Source organism: Juglans regia, chromosome 16, assembly GCF_001411555.2.
Source record: "Juglans regia cultivar Chandler chromosome 16, Walnut 2.0, whole genome shotgun sequence".
Lineage (NCBI taxonomy): Eukaryota > Viridiplantae > Streptophyta > Magnoliopsida > Fagales > Juglandaceae > Juglans > Juglans regia.
Window position 1 is genome coordinate 4715529 of NC_049916.1, and position 18253 is coordinate 4733781.

The window sequence follows — 18253 nt, forward strand, 5'->3', positions numbered from 1 at the left end:
GTTGTTTGGAATTTTTCAATATGAAGAATCCTAACCCCTCTCATACTTAATTACTTGCTTCTTTGGTAATTTCTGGACTTGTTTATACTTATTGAGGATTTTCTGTACCTAGATTTTACAGAAGAATGGAGTTATACTCTGATGAAAGAAATCCCAACGAATGCATTGAGGAAAAGAAAGAAGAGTTCCAAAATACTTGGTTCGAAACCCTTGCATATCAATATCACATGACCGAGTCAATAAGTTACCAGAATGTAATGTTGCGCCTAACCAAAGAAAGTAAGTAGCCCACCTCCATCCTTCTCTTACTCTTTGATCTATATATGAAGTTTTACCTGTTTGATTCTGACTATTCTCTACAAAAAGTATGGTTTTAGGGGAAATTTTCTTGAACTATGAAATGTTGTATGGTTTTATTGTGACTAAATACAAGCCCCTTGCATCCACCCAAAAAGTGTTGTAGCATCATGTTCTTCAAGCATCTACAAACCTCATTGTTATATTTTACTTTAATCATGTGTTGTGTTGTAATTTCTAAGATTTTCTTGTGGTTTACTTGTAACACCCTGTCATCGTGGGTCCGAAGAGTTAACTCATGTCACCTAAAATCATCTCTACTAACACTTTTAAAATGACCCAGAGTCTCCATAACATATTAACTTATTTGTTCAATGCAAATATCCATGTTCCTACGTAAGGACACATCAAAAGTACCTCAATAATATACATTAACATTTCCACAAAGATTAGAAATATTCATTACTCAAAATACCAAAGCAAAATAAAATATCAACACTACCAAAAAGACTTTCCAAAAAGTCCTTGTACCCTAAGGCACTTAATCTTCTATGATTAACAAAACTTGCAACTAATCCTTATTCCTGACTTCCAGCTGATGCATCAAAATTATCTGAAAAATATTATGGAGATAAGGGATGAGTTATCAACAACTCAGTAAGTAGAGAACATATACTAGTATGCAAACATGAGCATTTACAGAGTTCATAATGCAGAACAAAAATACTTTTTATTTTCAGAATGTAAAATCAGAATATGTTATTAAAAATATCAAAGCAAAAGTTTCAAAAAATGTTCTTATTCAAAATTCCCTTGGCATAGCATAACTGAAACATCATATCATAACAGAATTCCATGTTTAACCCATGTGGTAGGATTATGCAAACCCCAGCGGCCAACTGAGCAGAAATAGAATGTGAATTTTCCCATTATTATTTTCGGAGCCCCAAGTGTGCACATAGGAAAGACCACGCAGAAAACTACTTTATTTCCAAAGTGGGTGCACCAGAAACAGAAAAGTTAGTACCAACCCAACAGGGACCACAGTTTTACACCTATGGTAAGGTCAGAACAAAACAAAAACAGAATGTCATGCCAAAGGTTTCAAAAATCACATCATATCATATCAGAGTACAGAATATTTTCATAACAGAACATAATCATATCACGAAAATATAATTTATGCACAAAATTGCATATTCGCTCTCTTTTACACAATTCAGAAACAAAATGTCAAAATAAGCTCATGTCTACACCAATTATAACAGAAAATACTTTCTTCTTATACAGAATTTCATAAGTAATGCAAAACAAATAACTGAGGTCTTTTCCAAAATTTCTTTTCATAATAAAACATGTATATTTTTCAAAATCAACCTCAGATCATTTCATTTTATACAAAATGTAGAATATGAACTCCACTTACCTGGACTTCTTAACTTTTCGAAAACTTCCTCAACAAAACTGAATAAATATTAATCGTCACCTATAAGATAATCACGTAAATTTTCATTAATTTCCAATCAAATATTTCGATATTTAAGCCTAAACTTCTAAAATAACCTATTTTTAATTCCTCAAAACCTAAAATTATCATAATTCCTAAAATACCAACATTTTCCAAAACCATCAATATTCACTTAATCGAATTCATACTGAACAAGAATTTAATTGACTAAGTATTATGATAATTACGAAACTCAATAACTACTAATATCTAAAATACTTACAACGTATTATAAATTAATAGAATACTTTAACTACTTTAAAAATCTTATAAAATACGTCATAAAAAACTCCTCGCTTAAAAATAGGTTTACTTCCTTTAGTTAACATTATTATTAAAATATTATCTACACAAATATAATATTTTATGAGACTTAAAACAAAACTCATTTAAATATAAACCCAAATAGACCACTTATCCAAAAATATATATCTGGAACATACACTAAGGGTAAACTGGTTATAGTACTCAACAATTAGGTTAACAATTTACATATATATATATATATATACATTATATATATATACACACACCTTATGAGGAAAACTAGCAGTGAACAGAAACAAAAAATACAGAAATAACAGAAGTGCAGCAGCAGTAAGGACTTACACCAAGAGAAGTTAGAGGCCGCGTGCGATGGCTGTGCTAGAATACCGTGGTGGCGTAGCTGTCGAGCTGAGAAGAGTGTACGGCAACGAAGTTGCCTACGTTGGGAGGTGAGAGCAAGAGAGGCAGAGAGAGATGAACAGGAGGGAAAGCGAGAGAGACAGAGAGAGAGACGGTGTGCGATGGTGACGGGGTTGTGTTGGTCGGCGTGTTCTGTGGCTAAGGGTGGTTCCGTCTTCCTTGAGGTCGCGTCAATGTGTTCAACTGATGGTTGCTGGCTCACGGGGTGGAAGCCCTCCTCTGTTTCTTGGTGTAAAAATAGGGGTGGTGTTTTTACTGATAGCTGAGAACCGGGCGGGGTTTGCAGAGGGGCGGTGGCACACGACTAGAGTGGTGAACTCGAGTGGCTGAGGTACTGTGCATGGACTGTGTTCAATGGAGTTGCGACATGTGGATTGGCTTTGGGGTGGTGGTTACTGCATGTAAACCAAGACGTGGATTGGCTTTGGGGTGGCAGTTTACTGGATGCAAACCAAGACTTTCGGTTTGGTGTTTTAAAGAAAATTGATTTTTGTGATATGAACCCGCGGGAAAGGAATCTCTTGAACCCACAATCAATTTGAAAACTCCCCAAGAAAGCCAAAATCAAGTCAATGGATAGAGAACCTAGACTCGATGAGAACTCGTTTCAAGAACCTAGATTATATTAAAATCTAGACCGGTTGAAGAACCCGTCTCAAGAACCCAAATTACAAAGGAAGAACGTCACAAAGGTTGTGATTTACCTTTGATAAGTTCAAAAGTTCAATTAAGAACAAGAGGAAATAAACTCAACTCACAATGAATAAATTCGTCAAATTTCATAAATTTCATAAACTGATTAGAATGAGACTACATAGAGTATTTAAAGCAAAACCTAATGAAACCCTAGCCAAAATAAACCCTCATTTTCTAAAAGTGCCCCTAGATGAACAGTGCCGCGCTACAGTAACTCGGCTACAGTAACCCTAACCCTAGTTCAATAAAATAATAACTTTCCCAACATACCCTTGCATAGGCCCCCTTAAGTGCTTCCCATAATAAACTCAATTATTCTAAACTAATAAAATAATTTTTTTAAATGAATTAAATAAGTTGAAACCCTTCAAGAGCCTAAAGCCTTTAAGTCTTGTCGTTGCCCTCTTCCATACCTGATCAAATGAATTAAAACTAGATCATCATCCTTCAAGCCCCATCTTGAATGTTGGGCTCTTGCTAAACTTGTCCCAAGTAGATTGCATCAATCCTTGCATTGTCTCTTTGATCTTCTTGGCCCATCTGGAAGTTGCAAATGATCTTTAAGACTAGGTGCATCTTGGTTCCCATCATTCCCCCTCTCCTCAAAAGGATTCGACCTCGAATCTCCACCTGGATCAAAGGGAAAATGGTTAGTAACATTGAAAATAGTATAAACATGATACTTACCTGGAAGATCCATTAGATATGCATTTTCATTAATTTCTTCAAGAATTTGGAATAGTCCATCCAAGCTACTCCTATCATCAATTGGTAAAGACTTTAAATCTGAAGGAGGAAATGGATTAGGTATACAAACAATTTCAATTGGTGAAAATTTAGTAGTAGCATGAACACTCCAATTATATATAAACTCAATGAATGGCAAACAATACTCCCACAAATGTTCATGAAGCACATCTAAAGTCTTCCTAGAATCAAAATGACCACTCCAATATGCAAACTCAATGAATGGCAAATGATACTCCCGCAAACGTTCATGCAACAAGTCAATGAATGGCAAATGATACACCCATAAACGTTCATGCAACATGCCTGAAATCTTATTTTCACCTGAATGACCACACCAATTATATGCAAACTCAATGAAACGCAAATGATACTCCCGCAAACGTTCATGCAACACGTCAATATATGGCAAATGATACTCCCACAAATGTTCATCCAATACATCAATGAATGACAAATGATACTTCCACAAATGTTCGTGCAACACGTCTTTAAATGGCAAATGATATTCCCACAAACAGTCATGCAACACAACAAAAGTTTTCCTTACACCAAGGTTACCTAACAGACCAGTATGTCCATCACACACAAGCAACTTACGCATAAAACTAGTAGGCACACAAAATCTATTCTTTCTAAACAAGTACCAATCTAGTTTATAGAAGTTACCAAAAGATGCTTTCTCACATGTTCCATACACACTAGCAAAGTCATCATCATTAGCATGCAATTCCTTATCATATTCAAGTCTCAACAATTTTGCATCTAAAATGAAGACAAGGACATACCTTCTTGCTAAAACATCAACTACAAAATTTTTCATACCTTGTGTGTATTTGAATATATGAGGAAAAGTCTCAATACAATCCTCCCGCTTAGCATGCATTCTAGTCAACAACTTACCTTGTCCCTTTAAGTGTGTCAATGACTCATGTTCTTTCAAGAAAGGTCGGTTAGGAATTGTTGCACCTGACACAAAATCAATGTAGTGCTCTACCTCCCTAATAGGTGGCAATCCACTAAATACACCACTAGGAAACACGACCTCATATCCCTGCAACAAAGAGATAACAATACTAGGCAAACATACGTCAAGTTCGTTAGGATTAAGACTTGCCTTAGCATAAAAACTCACTTTTCTCTTTGTTTTTCTCTCACTTTCTTCACACTCTCTTTTCTTTCCACTCTCTTTTTCTTTTTCACTCTCTTTTTCCCTTTCACACTCTTTTTTCTTTTCACTCTCTTTTTTTCTGTCACTCTCTTTTTCTTCATCTTTTTTTGTACTCTCGACCTCACAATTATATTTCAACTCATTCACTCTTTTGCTAGAGGTCTTAGTCTCACCCTCTTCTTTTTTCTCACTTATTTTTCTCTCTTTCTCCATTTCGGTCACACTATTTCTTTTATTCTCAATCTCACCTTCACTCTTGCTTTTCAGCTCAATTTCACTTTCACTCTCACCTTCACTCTTGCCTTTTAGCTCATTCTCACTTTCACTCTTACTTGTTTGCTCAATCTCCTTTTCACTTTTTCTTTTTCTTTTTTGATCACTCTCACTTTTACCCTTTCTTTTTTTATGATTCTCATTTTCACTCTTTGTTTTTTGAGCAACCTCACTTTTCAGTTTCAATTGATCCCCATGGACTTGTGTTGGAGTTAAAGGAGCAAGTTTGATTGTTTTTCCATCACTTTCAAAAATGTACATGTTCCTTAACCCATCATGGATCACCTTCCTATCGTACTGCCATGGTTTCCCTAACAAAATATGACCAACATGCATAGGCACTACATCACAAAGGACCATATCCTGGTATTTTCCAATTGAAAAAGAAACTAGCACTTGTTTATCCACCCTAACCTCCCCACAATCACTCAACCACTGCAACATGTATGGTCTAGGGTGTTTTAAGGTACGTAAATTCAATTTCTCAACTAAAGTAGTGCTAGCCAAATTGATACAACTCCTCAAATTAATGATCATACTACATACCTTGTTTTTGATGTAGCATCTTGTATGAAAAATGTTCTCACTCTGCTGCTCTATATCATCCATCTTAATTTTTATATTGAGTGCATGCTTGGTAACAAGAGAATAACCATACTCTTCATTCTCATATCCATTTTCAACACTAAACTCAGGACGCCTCATATCTCTCCTTCCATGAAGGTTTCTAATTACCACATCTTGACGATCCATCCTATCCCTCACTTCACCCAACATCAAGTTCAACTTCTCAAACTGGTGTTGCATGACTTGCAACACAAAGGATGTGTTATCTACCATCCTCTTTGGTGATGAGTCACTCCTATGAGACATCATAATGTGCTGCACAAAAAGAAAGTTAGTGGAAAACCTCACACACTCCCTTACGTGTTTACACTCAAATAATGACACTCCACTCGTGTGTAACTCTGAATTGGCTTTTTACTCGACAATAATCTCACACTCTCTTGCCTTTTACCTCAAGAGTTTTCCCACTCAAATTCTTTAAGAACTAGTTGAACCAAATCAAGACAATACAACCTTGTATTATTGCAACCAGTAACATAGATCAAAGAAATAAGGAATGAATAAAAGGACACGAGACTCAAAGAATTTATACGAGGGAAAGAGTAATTATAATACAAGATACCAACTAGAAAGATGTAATTAACTCCTATGATGATAAAATCTCAATCAACAAATACTTTCTTTCTCTTTGTTGAAACTATGTAGCAACTTTGAATATGCTACCTTTTCTTTTCTTCTTCTTCTTCCTCTTCTTCTTCTTCTTCTTTTTTTTTTCGAATTTTCTTTTCTTTTCTTTTCTTTTCCTTTCTTTTCTCTAATTCAATCACAAATAGCAATATTCAATTGTGAAAATCAAGCAATTGAATTCAAGCACGACAATGAAGTAGAAGAGAATCAATGGAACGGCACTCCAAGCAACAGATAAACTTAGAGATGCAGAAAACGCTAGAATTTTAAAACCCTAGGTGATGCAAATTTCAGCCAAACCCAAAATCCTAATAATTTTGGAAGCCTACTTTTTGTTTCTATTTTTTTTTTTTTTTTTTGGCAACCCTAGAACAATGAAGCCATAGAATTAAATTTAAGGATGCTAGAATTAAAAGATAGAATCAGACCTGATTGGAAACCTTGCTCTGAATACCAAATGATATGAACCCACGGGAAAGGAATCCCTTGAACCCACAATCAATTTGAAAACTCCCCAAGAAAGCCAAAATCAAGTCAATAGATAGAGAACCTAGACCCGATGAGAACTCGTTTCAAGAACCCAGATTACAAAGGAAGAACGCCACAAAGGTTGTGATTTATCTTTGATAAGTTCAAAAGTTCAATTAAGAACAAGAGGAGATAAACTCAACTCACAATGAATAAATTCATCAAATTTCATAAACTTCATAAACTGATTAGAATGAGACTACATAGAGCATTTAAAGCAAAACCTAATGAAACCCTAGCCAAAATAAACCCCCATTTTTCAAAAGTGCCCCTGGATAAACAGTGCCGCGCTACAGTAACTCGGCTACAGTAACCCTAACTCTAGTTCAATAAAATAATAACTTTCCCAACATACCCTTGCATAGGCCCCCTTAAGTGCTTCCCATAATAAACTCAATTATTCTAAACTAATAAAATAAGTTCTTTAAATAAATTAAATAAGTTGAAACCCTTCAAGAGTCCAAAGCCTTTAAGTCTTGTCGTTGCCCTCTTCCGTAGCTGATCAAATGAATTAAAAATAGATCATCATCCTTCAAGCCCCATCTTGAATGTTGGGCTCTTGCTAAACTTGTCCTAAGTGGATTGCATCAATCCTTGCATTGTATCCTTGATCTTCTTGGCCCATCTGGAAGTTGCAAATGATCTTTAAGACTATGTGCATCTTGGTTACCATCATTTTGGCTATGGCGGTGAGGTCTGGACTGAGGTACACATGGGGTGGACGAACTAGGCGGCAACAACTTGGGGGTGCAGTGGGTCACGAAAACATATTCACACTCTGTTTTTGGTGAAAGAAAACGGAGGGTGATAGAGGTTGTTTCCGTCGTACGGAGGAGATCGCGATGGAGGCAGTGGTTGGCGGCAAGGGTCCTCGCTAGCGGCAGCAGAGTGGAGATCTCGATTTGACCTTTTGTGAAGAGGACGGAGGACGAGCGGCACTTATTACATTTGTCCCATAAATTTTCCGAGTGAAGATCCATTTGGTTCATTAAAAGATTTTAAACCTACTTATCAAACCTATTGAAAAATTATAATCCGCCAAATATAACTTAGGCCCAAACTCTCTTCCAAAATATTTTACTCGCAATCCCAAATGGCTTTCTATAACTATAAATCCAAATAGTTATATGCGCAAAAATCATCCTGACATCAATTCACATGTGGATGAGTTGAAAATATTTGGTGTGAAACCCTTCAAGATTTGTCTCAGAGAGAGAGAGAGAGAGAGAGAGAGAGATATATATATATATATATATATATATATATATATTGTGAGAAGAATTGAAAACTGAATTGGAGATCAACAATTTTTTTTATGCCCTAATATAGGTTCAGAAGATACAAAATTATTGTACCATTTGAGTATTCCCTGTAAAAAACTATAAAGCTGTATAATAATAGGATACTTTTAGATCTATTTGAGAAACTTTTTCTCAAATCACGAAATTAGTCATTAGAAACTATAGCAATTCTTCTCTCAATTAATCACGAAATTGTACTTCTCCTTCATGTCATTAATTCAAAATCAATTGCACGCTTTTCACTCTTTGTTTTTTGCATTGGCTTTTGGATTAATGTGCTTTGATAGATCTGCGTACGGGCCGGGTTCTCTTATTAGTATAATATGCCACAAATATGACAATTATGCATCAAAAAACAATCCTTCGAGATATATTCGTTTATTTTAGTATGTCATTCGATTTTTTTTTTTTGAAATGTCATTCGAAATTTATGAACTCGTTCAAATCTGAGATGTGCCATTTTTTTTTTGGGATACTTCGTGTATGTGAAAAACTTGGTGTCAAATAAAATCTTTTGATGTATTTCTCAACGCTGATAAAGTTTACCTTGGTATGGTTCATGAATTATGTGATTCATTATTATACATATAACTGGAAGGCGTATGCTATTCCAGAGTATAGTATCCTAATTAATATGTTTACATTACTTTTCCTTTTCTTCAGTTTTGGGTTGATATATTAAGATCCATCCCTGTTTCCATCCAGTGGCCTTTGGTTGATTAAGACCCATCCCTGTTTATATCCATCCAACTGGACGAAGTGGAAAGCATAGGTATACCTCAGAGGTATTCTTCAGAACAACATTAGAAGGGTTTGGGTGAGAACAGCTGCAGGCACAGCTCAACCATATAAACAGAGAGGTTTAGGCTGTTTTGCACCAAATTTTCTCAGAATTTTGATCAATTGAAGAAAACCCAGACTCATGTTCAATTACACACTTGAAAATGATGACCACTTTCTGTTGGACAGATGAAGTGAATGAACAGAACAACATTGGAGATATATAATGGGTTCATTATGCTGATATACTATGGATGATGTGCTGGATCAGCGAGTTACCAGATATTCCTTTCTATATCATTGTAATGTGTACTGGCCTCGTATTTTTCTTATCAGTTATGAGGAAGTGAACAATCTTGAACCGGATGTAAGACCTATTTTTGCACTTCGTATACTAAAGCTTTTACATCAAGATCAGTTCATAAAATAGATCCAACTCAGTTACATGGAGAGCTGATATTTTCTTGTAACACATCTTCGTACTGATCTCTTAACAACAATACTCAGTAGATCAGTTAGTCGGATATGGTTCCAATAAACTCTAATCTTAGTTTAACAACAACTGATTATCTTTTTATTTCTATCCTCATGTTTGAGTCACTTTGTGTCCTGTTGTTCTTGAAACATTTGGCCCGACTCGATTAGTTTTCACATTAATTAGTCTTCTTCGTTGCCCTTTAACCTTTCAAAGTTCAAGCAACCACGTTTCTACCACGTTTCTATTGGTCAACTAGGGTTTCTAAACTTGGGGATAGGGCTGTTCACCCAAGTTCCAACCAGGGTACTCAGGTATACTCGCCGAAACCTAGGTTTCAAATCTAGCCCGAAACCGGACCGGATTAATCTGAGTTATGACCTAGGCTGGAACCCGAATGAAATCGGGTATTTAAAACCTAGAATTCTGGATTTCGGGCTATACATTTTTTTTTTTTTTTTTACAAAAGCCTATATTTTTTTTATCGAAGTTACAAAAGCCTATATGTTATTAAATTTTTTTCAAGAAAAAAATAATGTTGAAAATCTTATCTAAAACCCTATATTAAATAACAATTTTTTCAAGAAAAAAGGTTGTTGAAAAGCATAATTTTTTTTATATAAAAGTCTATGTTTTATTAAAGTTTTTCAAGAAGCAGTCATGTTGAAAACCATAATACTAATGAATTGAACATTGTCTATAATAATAAAAAAGTATTAAAATGAAAACTAAATATTTTGTCAAAAATAAATAAAGCTAGAAACAACTAATTATCTTTTTGACAAAATGCATGTAAAACAAAAAAGAATCCAATATTTTCTTTACTTAAGGTTGAAGTTTGTTTTATAAACCGACGTACTGGGTTTTAAATCCGAAACCTAGATCTCATACCCGGCTCGAACTGAGTAGGTCTAGATTTTCAAATTTGGGTTTCGGCCCGGGTTTGACCCGAACAATCAATATGAATATAGGTTCAGAATTACAATCCCTACAATAAAAATATAAGCATATTGAAAAATATTAATATTACAATCTAACAATAATAAAAATGTTAAATAGGTTATAACGGCTTGGTTTTGTGTTAAGCCCGTTGACCCGTTAATGACCTGTTTGTAAATCGTGTCTTAACGAATCAACCCATTTTTATCCGAGTCCGTTATCATCAAACTCAAACCTACTAATTTTGTATATGTTCGTGTTGGGATCACGGGTCGTGTCACGTATTGCCACACTTAATTTTTTGTAACGGTTGAGCAACAAAATCATCAAAAAATCTATTTCGTGACAAGGTTATTGTGTGGGTTAAGGAAAGCTTTTTCGATCACCAAACAAAAATAGCTTTCCTCTGGGCCGACTATTTATTGTGTGGCTTGTATGTTTGGTAAAATACTTTTTGAAAACCCATTCTTAAGAACAACTTTCTCTTGTTAAGAGTGGTTATCAAACAGTACCAAAACCTGTAAGCGATAATGAGCGATCGATATTAAATGCAAATCAAACATCAATAAGGGCGAGTTGATGTACTATATATATATATATATATTAAACTACACGTACTATATATTTATTTATATATATATATATGCAAATCAAAACTTAATTATTTAAGATGCAAGTTGTAACTTATTGTAATTTGGGACATTGCAAAATGAGCGATCGATGATCCCAAAGAGACAATTCTAATTACGTATACGTGTTTCGAATATAGCGATATTCTTGTTTATAGTACTAGCTAGAGATGCTAGCTAATTAAGGGCGAAAGGCGGCAAATTATGTCACCATGCATGCATGCAGAATTGTTAAATATAAAGGGAAAAGTAATGTTTCTCATCATTCTAATTTTTATCATTATTTCATCATTCTATGATATGGTATTAGGTAATTAGAAATTATTTATTACATTTCATTAGTAAACCTATCATTTAATGCCACATTATGAAATGATGGGAGGATGATGAGAGTTGAGATGATGAATAGATTTTTTCTAAAGAGAATAGATGATCAGGAGACAGTCAATTCTGATGTTAGGGTTTAGAAATTAGTCTTTTTTCATAACATTATAATATAGATAGAATAATTTTATTCTAAGATTTTTACATTACACATCATCCACGTATATAATTTAATTTAAATGGATACATCAACGTCATCATTCAAACCAAAATCTTAAAATAATTAATCTGGGTATATATATTCCTACAACAATAACCACTCAAATATTCTTTAACGTTGGGAGACTCAACTCTTGATCTTTTACCTGATCAACTGAACATGATCCTAGACTCAAAACCCACCACGGCCTGTGCCGGCCTCCTTGAGCGGGCAAATTGATGTAACATGAATCCTATTCCTGACAGCTGGTGGCTTGACTTGACCCTCCTCTCGTACGACTATTAAAGGTCCAAAATTTTCAGGAAAAATCTTGCAGACAGAGATCACAAGGTAGACTTGAATTCTCAGCTCAGAAATAGATCTTGGGGAGCTAAGCAATGGTTTTCAACGTCCGGATGCTTATGAAACTAACCTGGGTTTGTGTGACATTATCAGGAATAATTGCAACTGCAGCAGCAGCTCCTGAAATAGCCAAGCCTAACTGCCAAGACCGATGTGGAGATGTTGAGATTCCATATCCATTTGGCACAACTGAAGATTGCTACCTAAATGATTACTTTTCCATCGTTTGTAACGAGTCTTTCAGCCCACCCCAAACTATGATCGGAAATAATATGGTTGTCACCAACATTTCTGTCCACGGTCAGCTTGACATCTTGATGTATCTAGCCCACCAGTGTTTCCCTAACTCCAGCGGTATTCTTCCGTATGAAAACATTCCCTTTCTGAGAGTCCCTGCCTTCACCATTTCGCACACCCAAAACAAGTTCGTCGCCGTCGGCTGTGACACTTACGCCTTCCTCAATGCTTTCCAGAATAATGAACCCTTCTCCATCGGCTGCACCTCAACATGCCGAAGTATGAGGAATGTTTTCAATGGATCTTGCTCTGGAATTGGGTGTTGCCAGGTTGAGATTCCAAAAGGACTGAAGAATTTCTCATTGGAAGCACGGAGCTATGACAATCACACTACTGTACAGAGCTTCAATCCATGCAGCTATGCCTTTGTTGCTAAACAAGGCCAGTTCAACTTCTCCTCCAGTTATCTTCAAAGCCTGCAAAACGTTTTAACCAATCCAATGGTTCTTGATTGGGCAATCGGTAATGAAACATGTGAATATGCTCAGAGAAAGTCAGATTACATATGCGAAGGGAACAGCACATGTTATGATCCAGACAATAATGGGTATGGGTACCGTTGCAAGTGCGAAGAGGGTTATGATGGAAACCCTTACCTTCCTCATGGTTGCCAAGGTACGTATAGTATAGCTTAAAAGAATCATTTCGGAATCCATAGTACTCATGATTTTCAAAAAGGATTTTTGTTAATAAACTAATGATTTTACAAAATGAATGGTATTTTATTTTGTTTTCGATAACTCGATGCGTATATATAGTAGCTGAACCAACCCATGCAAACTCAAGTCTCAACAAATGATCGATTTATGTTGAATTTATTTTGTAGGATCATAGTTTTACCGCCAAATTAACGTGAAAACTGATTGCAGATGCTTATTTTTTTGTCATTCGATTTGACATAAAGTTATTGAGTCTGATGAATACTTTCACTCGTATCTTGAGATATTGTGATCAATGAATGCATGCATGGCAAAATATACACCAGACAAGCACTTGTTAGTCAAACATCGATCTTTTCTAGAATAGTACTAAATTCTGCGCATGACATGCTGCAATGTGTTCAGATATTGATGAGTGCAAAATTGGGAAACCCTGCAATGGATCAGCAAAATGCACCAACCTTGTTGGGAGTTTCGCATGTACTTGTCCCCGTGGCTACGAAGGCGATGGGAAGATGCATGGCTGCATTCCTAAAGCTAGACAATCTTGGACAATAATTATTGCAATGGGTAAGTATATAAGAATTATAAATGCATGAATCATCATCATTGTAATATGTTAATCAAATTTTTTAGTTGATATATTCTTATATACACCATCTTACAAATATGGATAGATTACTCGAGTAAGAATTTAAGATAATACACCATGTTAACGTCAAAAAACGCACAGTCTGGAAGAGATTCATTCCCGAGACGTGCTGAGATGGATTGGGCCTGGATCGATGTTGTTTGGAGCCCCCGACAATAGTCCGGTGCTGCTGTACGATGTCGGTGTGTACATCTATTGCGGTGAACAGTATTTAAATGCATATGAAATAAGAAGAGATGAACACACAAATTTACGTAGTTCGGCACTAGGCCTACGTCCACGGGGGTTTGGGGAGGGGAGATTTCACTATATATATATATAATATATAATAAGCTTATTTACAATCTCTCATAGCCTCTCATTTCTCACTGTACAATGGAAGTTGTAGATCTATTCGCTGGAGAATAAGTTCGCTCTGGAGCTCTTAGGTTGAAAAAGAAGTCGAAGTAGAACCCAAAAGTCAAAAGAAAATCCAAAGTCTCCGTCCCAAAAAAAGTCTGCAATCCGTAGGTTCTCCTTGCCTTTTATCTCCTGCCCCTCATTTGCTTTAAGTCACTTCTCTACTTTTCTCTCCTGACACTTTGTTTTTCTTTACTTTATGTCAAATCCTCAATTTTCCTAACATTACTTTCGCATGCCTCCTAACACCTCATACCTCTAGTCCATTCTTGTCCCTCATTCTTCTCTAACAGTTTGTCTTCTAGTGAGTCCCCTCCATTGGCTGGGCCGGGGAAAAGCCCTCTCACACACCACATATATATGAATTCTTAGATTTTATTCCATACTTACAAATTAGATGGTTGATCAAGGTTTTTCATAGCAACATTTAAAATCCTGTCTACCAACTTTGCTCAACTCATAGGGTAACGGGCAAACAATCCAGTACTAGTTATCTCTGGTCGGGTAGGGGAAAAGTATTCCGCCGGCCCCCTAGTTATATGTACGTATTAAGAAGTTGTCCACCTCTCTCGTCTTCTTTCTTCTCCTTATTTGATCTTATTCTTTCTCTTCTCTCTCATTTCTCAGCCTTTGCCTCTTCCCATCTCATAATTTCTCATTCTTCTCCATCTCCTAATTTCTTCTTAATTTTTTTCTTCTATCAAGCCATAGGCTCTATGTGCCATGGTATAATAATTTGAGACCCAATGCCGCAATGGTGCTTGGGTGATCTCCATGGCTCTATGATTTTAGATCTCCATGTTCTTGGGTCATTTGCTTGTGTAATTATTGAGTTTGATGGCTCCATTTATGTGATCTCCATAAGAGGATGAGGTCCCAAAAGGCAAGGAAAAGCTAAAATTCATCATGAGCTTCTTGCCAACTAAAAATTTCAACTTTAAAGTTTTAAGCTGAAAGCTGGAAGCTCTCGCCAGATTCATCATTTCCAATTGAATAATATTTTTATCAACCTGTTTATTGTCTTCTCCTGACGGGACACCAAATGGTTTATAGAGTAGTAAAAAATAATAGATAATTTTTTAATCATTTGTGTGACGATAGGAAATGATTAAAGGATGATGAATAATTTTCCTATATATATGTCTCTCCCTCTCCCTCTCCCTGCTTCTATGTGCGTGTGTATGATGCTCATGACTAGCTAATTTATTAAGTATTCTAATGTGCCATCTCTCTATATAATACATATGCTACCTGTTTGACTTGCAAATAATTTGAATCGTTTGTGGTAATAGAGATAAGATATTGACTTAAACTAGAATTGAAACTTTCTTTAGGAAAGAAAAATATTGAAATTTTAAACATTTTGGTTTATTAACAATAAAAGGGGAAATACCTTTCCCAGCGATTCATTTTCGCTGGGAAATGCCACAAAATCGCCACCTGTCACCTTTACCAGCGATTTATAAATTGCTGGACGTTCGTCGGTATTAAAGCCTCACTTTAGATCTACTCCAACGGAAGCCAAAAATCGCCGGCAAGATTTTTTTTCCTGACGAATTTTACTCACCGCCAATAGCGCCTTTAATCGCCGAAATTTCAAGATTAGATTTATATGTTAATCGTTGGAAAATATTAATTTCAGCGATTAATTTCTGTCGCTAAAAGAGTAAACATCGCCGAGAATTGAATTTAGCAGCGATTTTTTGAAATCGCCGTAATACAATTAATGGTTATGAAATAAAGGTTGCAACGATAAAAGTTCGTTGCTACAGCTTATTACCAGCGAACTTTTATCGTTGCAATTGACGTATACTTATACGCAGCGATCATAACATTGCTGGGAATAACTCAATAACGGCGATTATAAAATCGCTGTGAATTAGTGTTTCGTTTTCAAAATTAATTAGCAGCGATTTTTAACTCGCTGGGATTGATTTGGGAACTCTTTTTTGCAGCAATCAATAAATTGTCGGGACAGGCCTTTTTTCTTGTAGTGTATAAAATGTGTATTTGAACATCATGTGCAGGTATCGGAATAATCCTCTTGTTGCTACTTGTGGGAGGTTCTTGGGTTTATTTGGGGTTGAAAAGAAGACAACTCATAAAGCTTAAAGAGAATTTCTTTCAAAAAAACGGTGGCTTAGTGTTACAACAAAAACTTTCGAGTTACACAAGTACATGCATGGAGACAACAAGAATCTTTAGCGCAGAAGAGCTTGAAAAGGCTACTGACAACTATGATGAGAGTAGAGTCCTTGGCCAAGGAGGTTATGGAACTGTTTACAAAGGAGTATTATCGAACAACAAAGTGGTTGCCATTAAGAAATCAAAAATCTGTGATCAGAGCCAAATTAAACAATTCATAAACGAGGTGATTGTGCTTACCCAAATTAATCATAGGAATGTGGTCAAGCTATTAGGTTGCTGTCTAGAAACGGAAGTTCCTTTACTGGTTTATGAATTTATCACAAATGGGACTCTTTTTGACTACATTCATAACAAAAGCTTATCGTCCTCATTCTCGTGGGAAATGCGTCTGAAGATAGCATCAGAAATTGCAGGAGCACTTGCATACCTACATTCAGCAACTTCCATGCCAATCATACATAGAGATGTAAAAACTGCAAACATACTTTTAGATGAAAACTACTCAGCAAAAGTGTCTGACTTTGGAGCTTCAAGACTAGTCCCTCTTGATCAAACGCACATAGCAACATTGGTGCAAGGAACTTTTGGGTACTTGGATCCAGAATACTTTCATACTAGCCAACTAACAGAAAAAAGTGACGTCTATGGCTTTGGTGTTGTTGTTGCAGAGCTATTGACGGGTAAGAAGGCACTTTCTTTTGATAGACCTGAAAGTGATAGAAATCTAGCAATGTATTTTAGTTCTATGATAAAAGAAGATCGTATAATTGAAATAATTGACGATCATATTGTAAGTGAGGGAAGTATTGAGGAGGTGAAGGAAGTTGCTAACCTTGCAAAAAGGTGCTTAAGATTAAAAGGGGAAGAAAGACCTACCATGAAGGAAATAGCAATGGAGCTTGAGGGATTGAGAATTACAGAAAATCATTGGTGGGGAAAGCCTGAATATATCGATACAGAAGATCAGACTGAACAGTTGGTCAGTGCAGACACATTTAGCCTTGATGTTGGCAATGGCTACTCTTCTTCTACCAACACAACTTCTAAACACGAAAGCATGGAAGACCAAGTCTTGCAAGCACCGGATGATGGCAGATAATTAGTAATTAGTTCATGGTAAAATATACTTGCATCAGTTGCTAACAAATCATGATGACTTTCAAGCATATTTTTAAGCTTTATTTCTAACTTTTATTTCTTAATTCCTTCCCTAGAGGCTTCATTAATGACAGTAGTACTGAGTTTATTTCTAATGGTTTCAAATGTTGTTGTCTTTCATCCCCCCCTTGGGCTAAGTAGTCATTCTTTTTTTCTGATAGGTACTGTCAGTTGGTTTTATCATGTATTAATTTTTCTTTAATATATGCTATTTTGTAACACAAATAACTGGTTGTAAATCAAATTTTGGAATTTTTTGTTACCACATGCTGTCTGTAATTAACGTTTCTCAATTAATCTTAATTTCCGGTCGACCAAAAATATTCCTGGCATGTGTTATTTGCAGTGAAATTTAGTGTTGCAGTTGATCTTAAAGTACTGTCATCGAAAAAATAGTTGCATTAACTCAATTTCGCCATAAATGAAAGCAATAAATTACCTATTTCCGTCACAAAAGAGTCGCATAATACTCATATATAGAGTGAAATATATATATATATATATATATATATATATAAATATATAAGACTTGCAAAAGAGAGTACTTTGCAATCTTCAGTGGTGCCAAATCGGAGAAGAGAATTCAAGTTTTACTGTTTTTTTTTTTTTTTTTCTGTGTGATTTCCTACTGAACGAAGTTGGAGCCTTAATTTATATCCAAATTGGAAACCTTTGTTACAGCTAGCTAGAAAGCTACAAGAAAGAACACTAGTGTTGAGATTGATCATATCTACATCAAAATTAAAATGCTGTTGATATTTTAAGATTCA

General features: G+C 35.6%; 1 protein-coding gene across 1 annotated transcript; it reads left to right on the plus strand.

Moving 5' to 3' along the window:
• Positions 1 to 12205: 12205 nt before the first annotated feature.
• On the plus strand, positions 12206 to 17424 carry LOC108997248 (wall-associated receptor kinase 2-like). The gene is made up of 3 exons (XM_018973436.2): positions 12206 to 13082; positions 13532 to 13696; positions 16205 to 17424. Exons 1-3 carry the CDS (start codon positions 12206 to 12208, stop codon positions 17422 to 17424), a joined length of 2262 nt encoding a protein of 753 aa, XP_018828981.1.
• Positions 17425 to 18253: the final 829 nt, after the last annotated feature.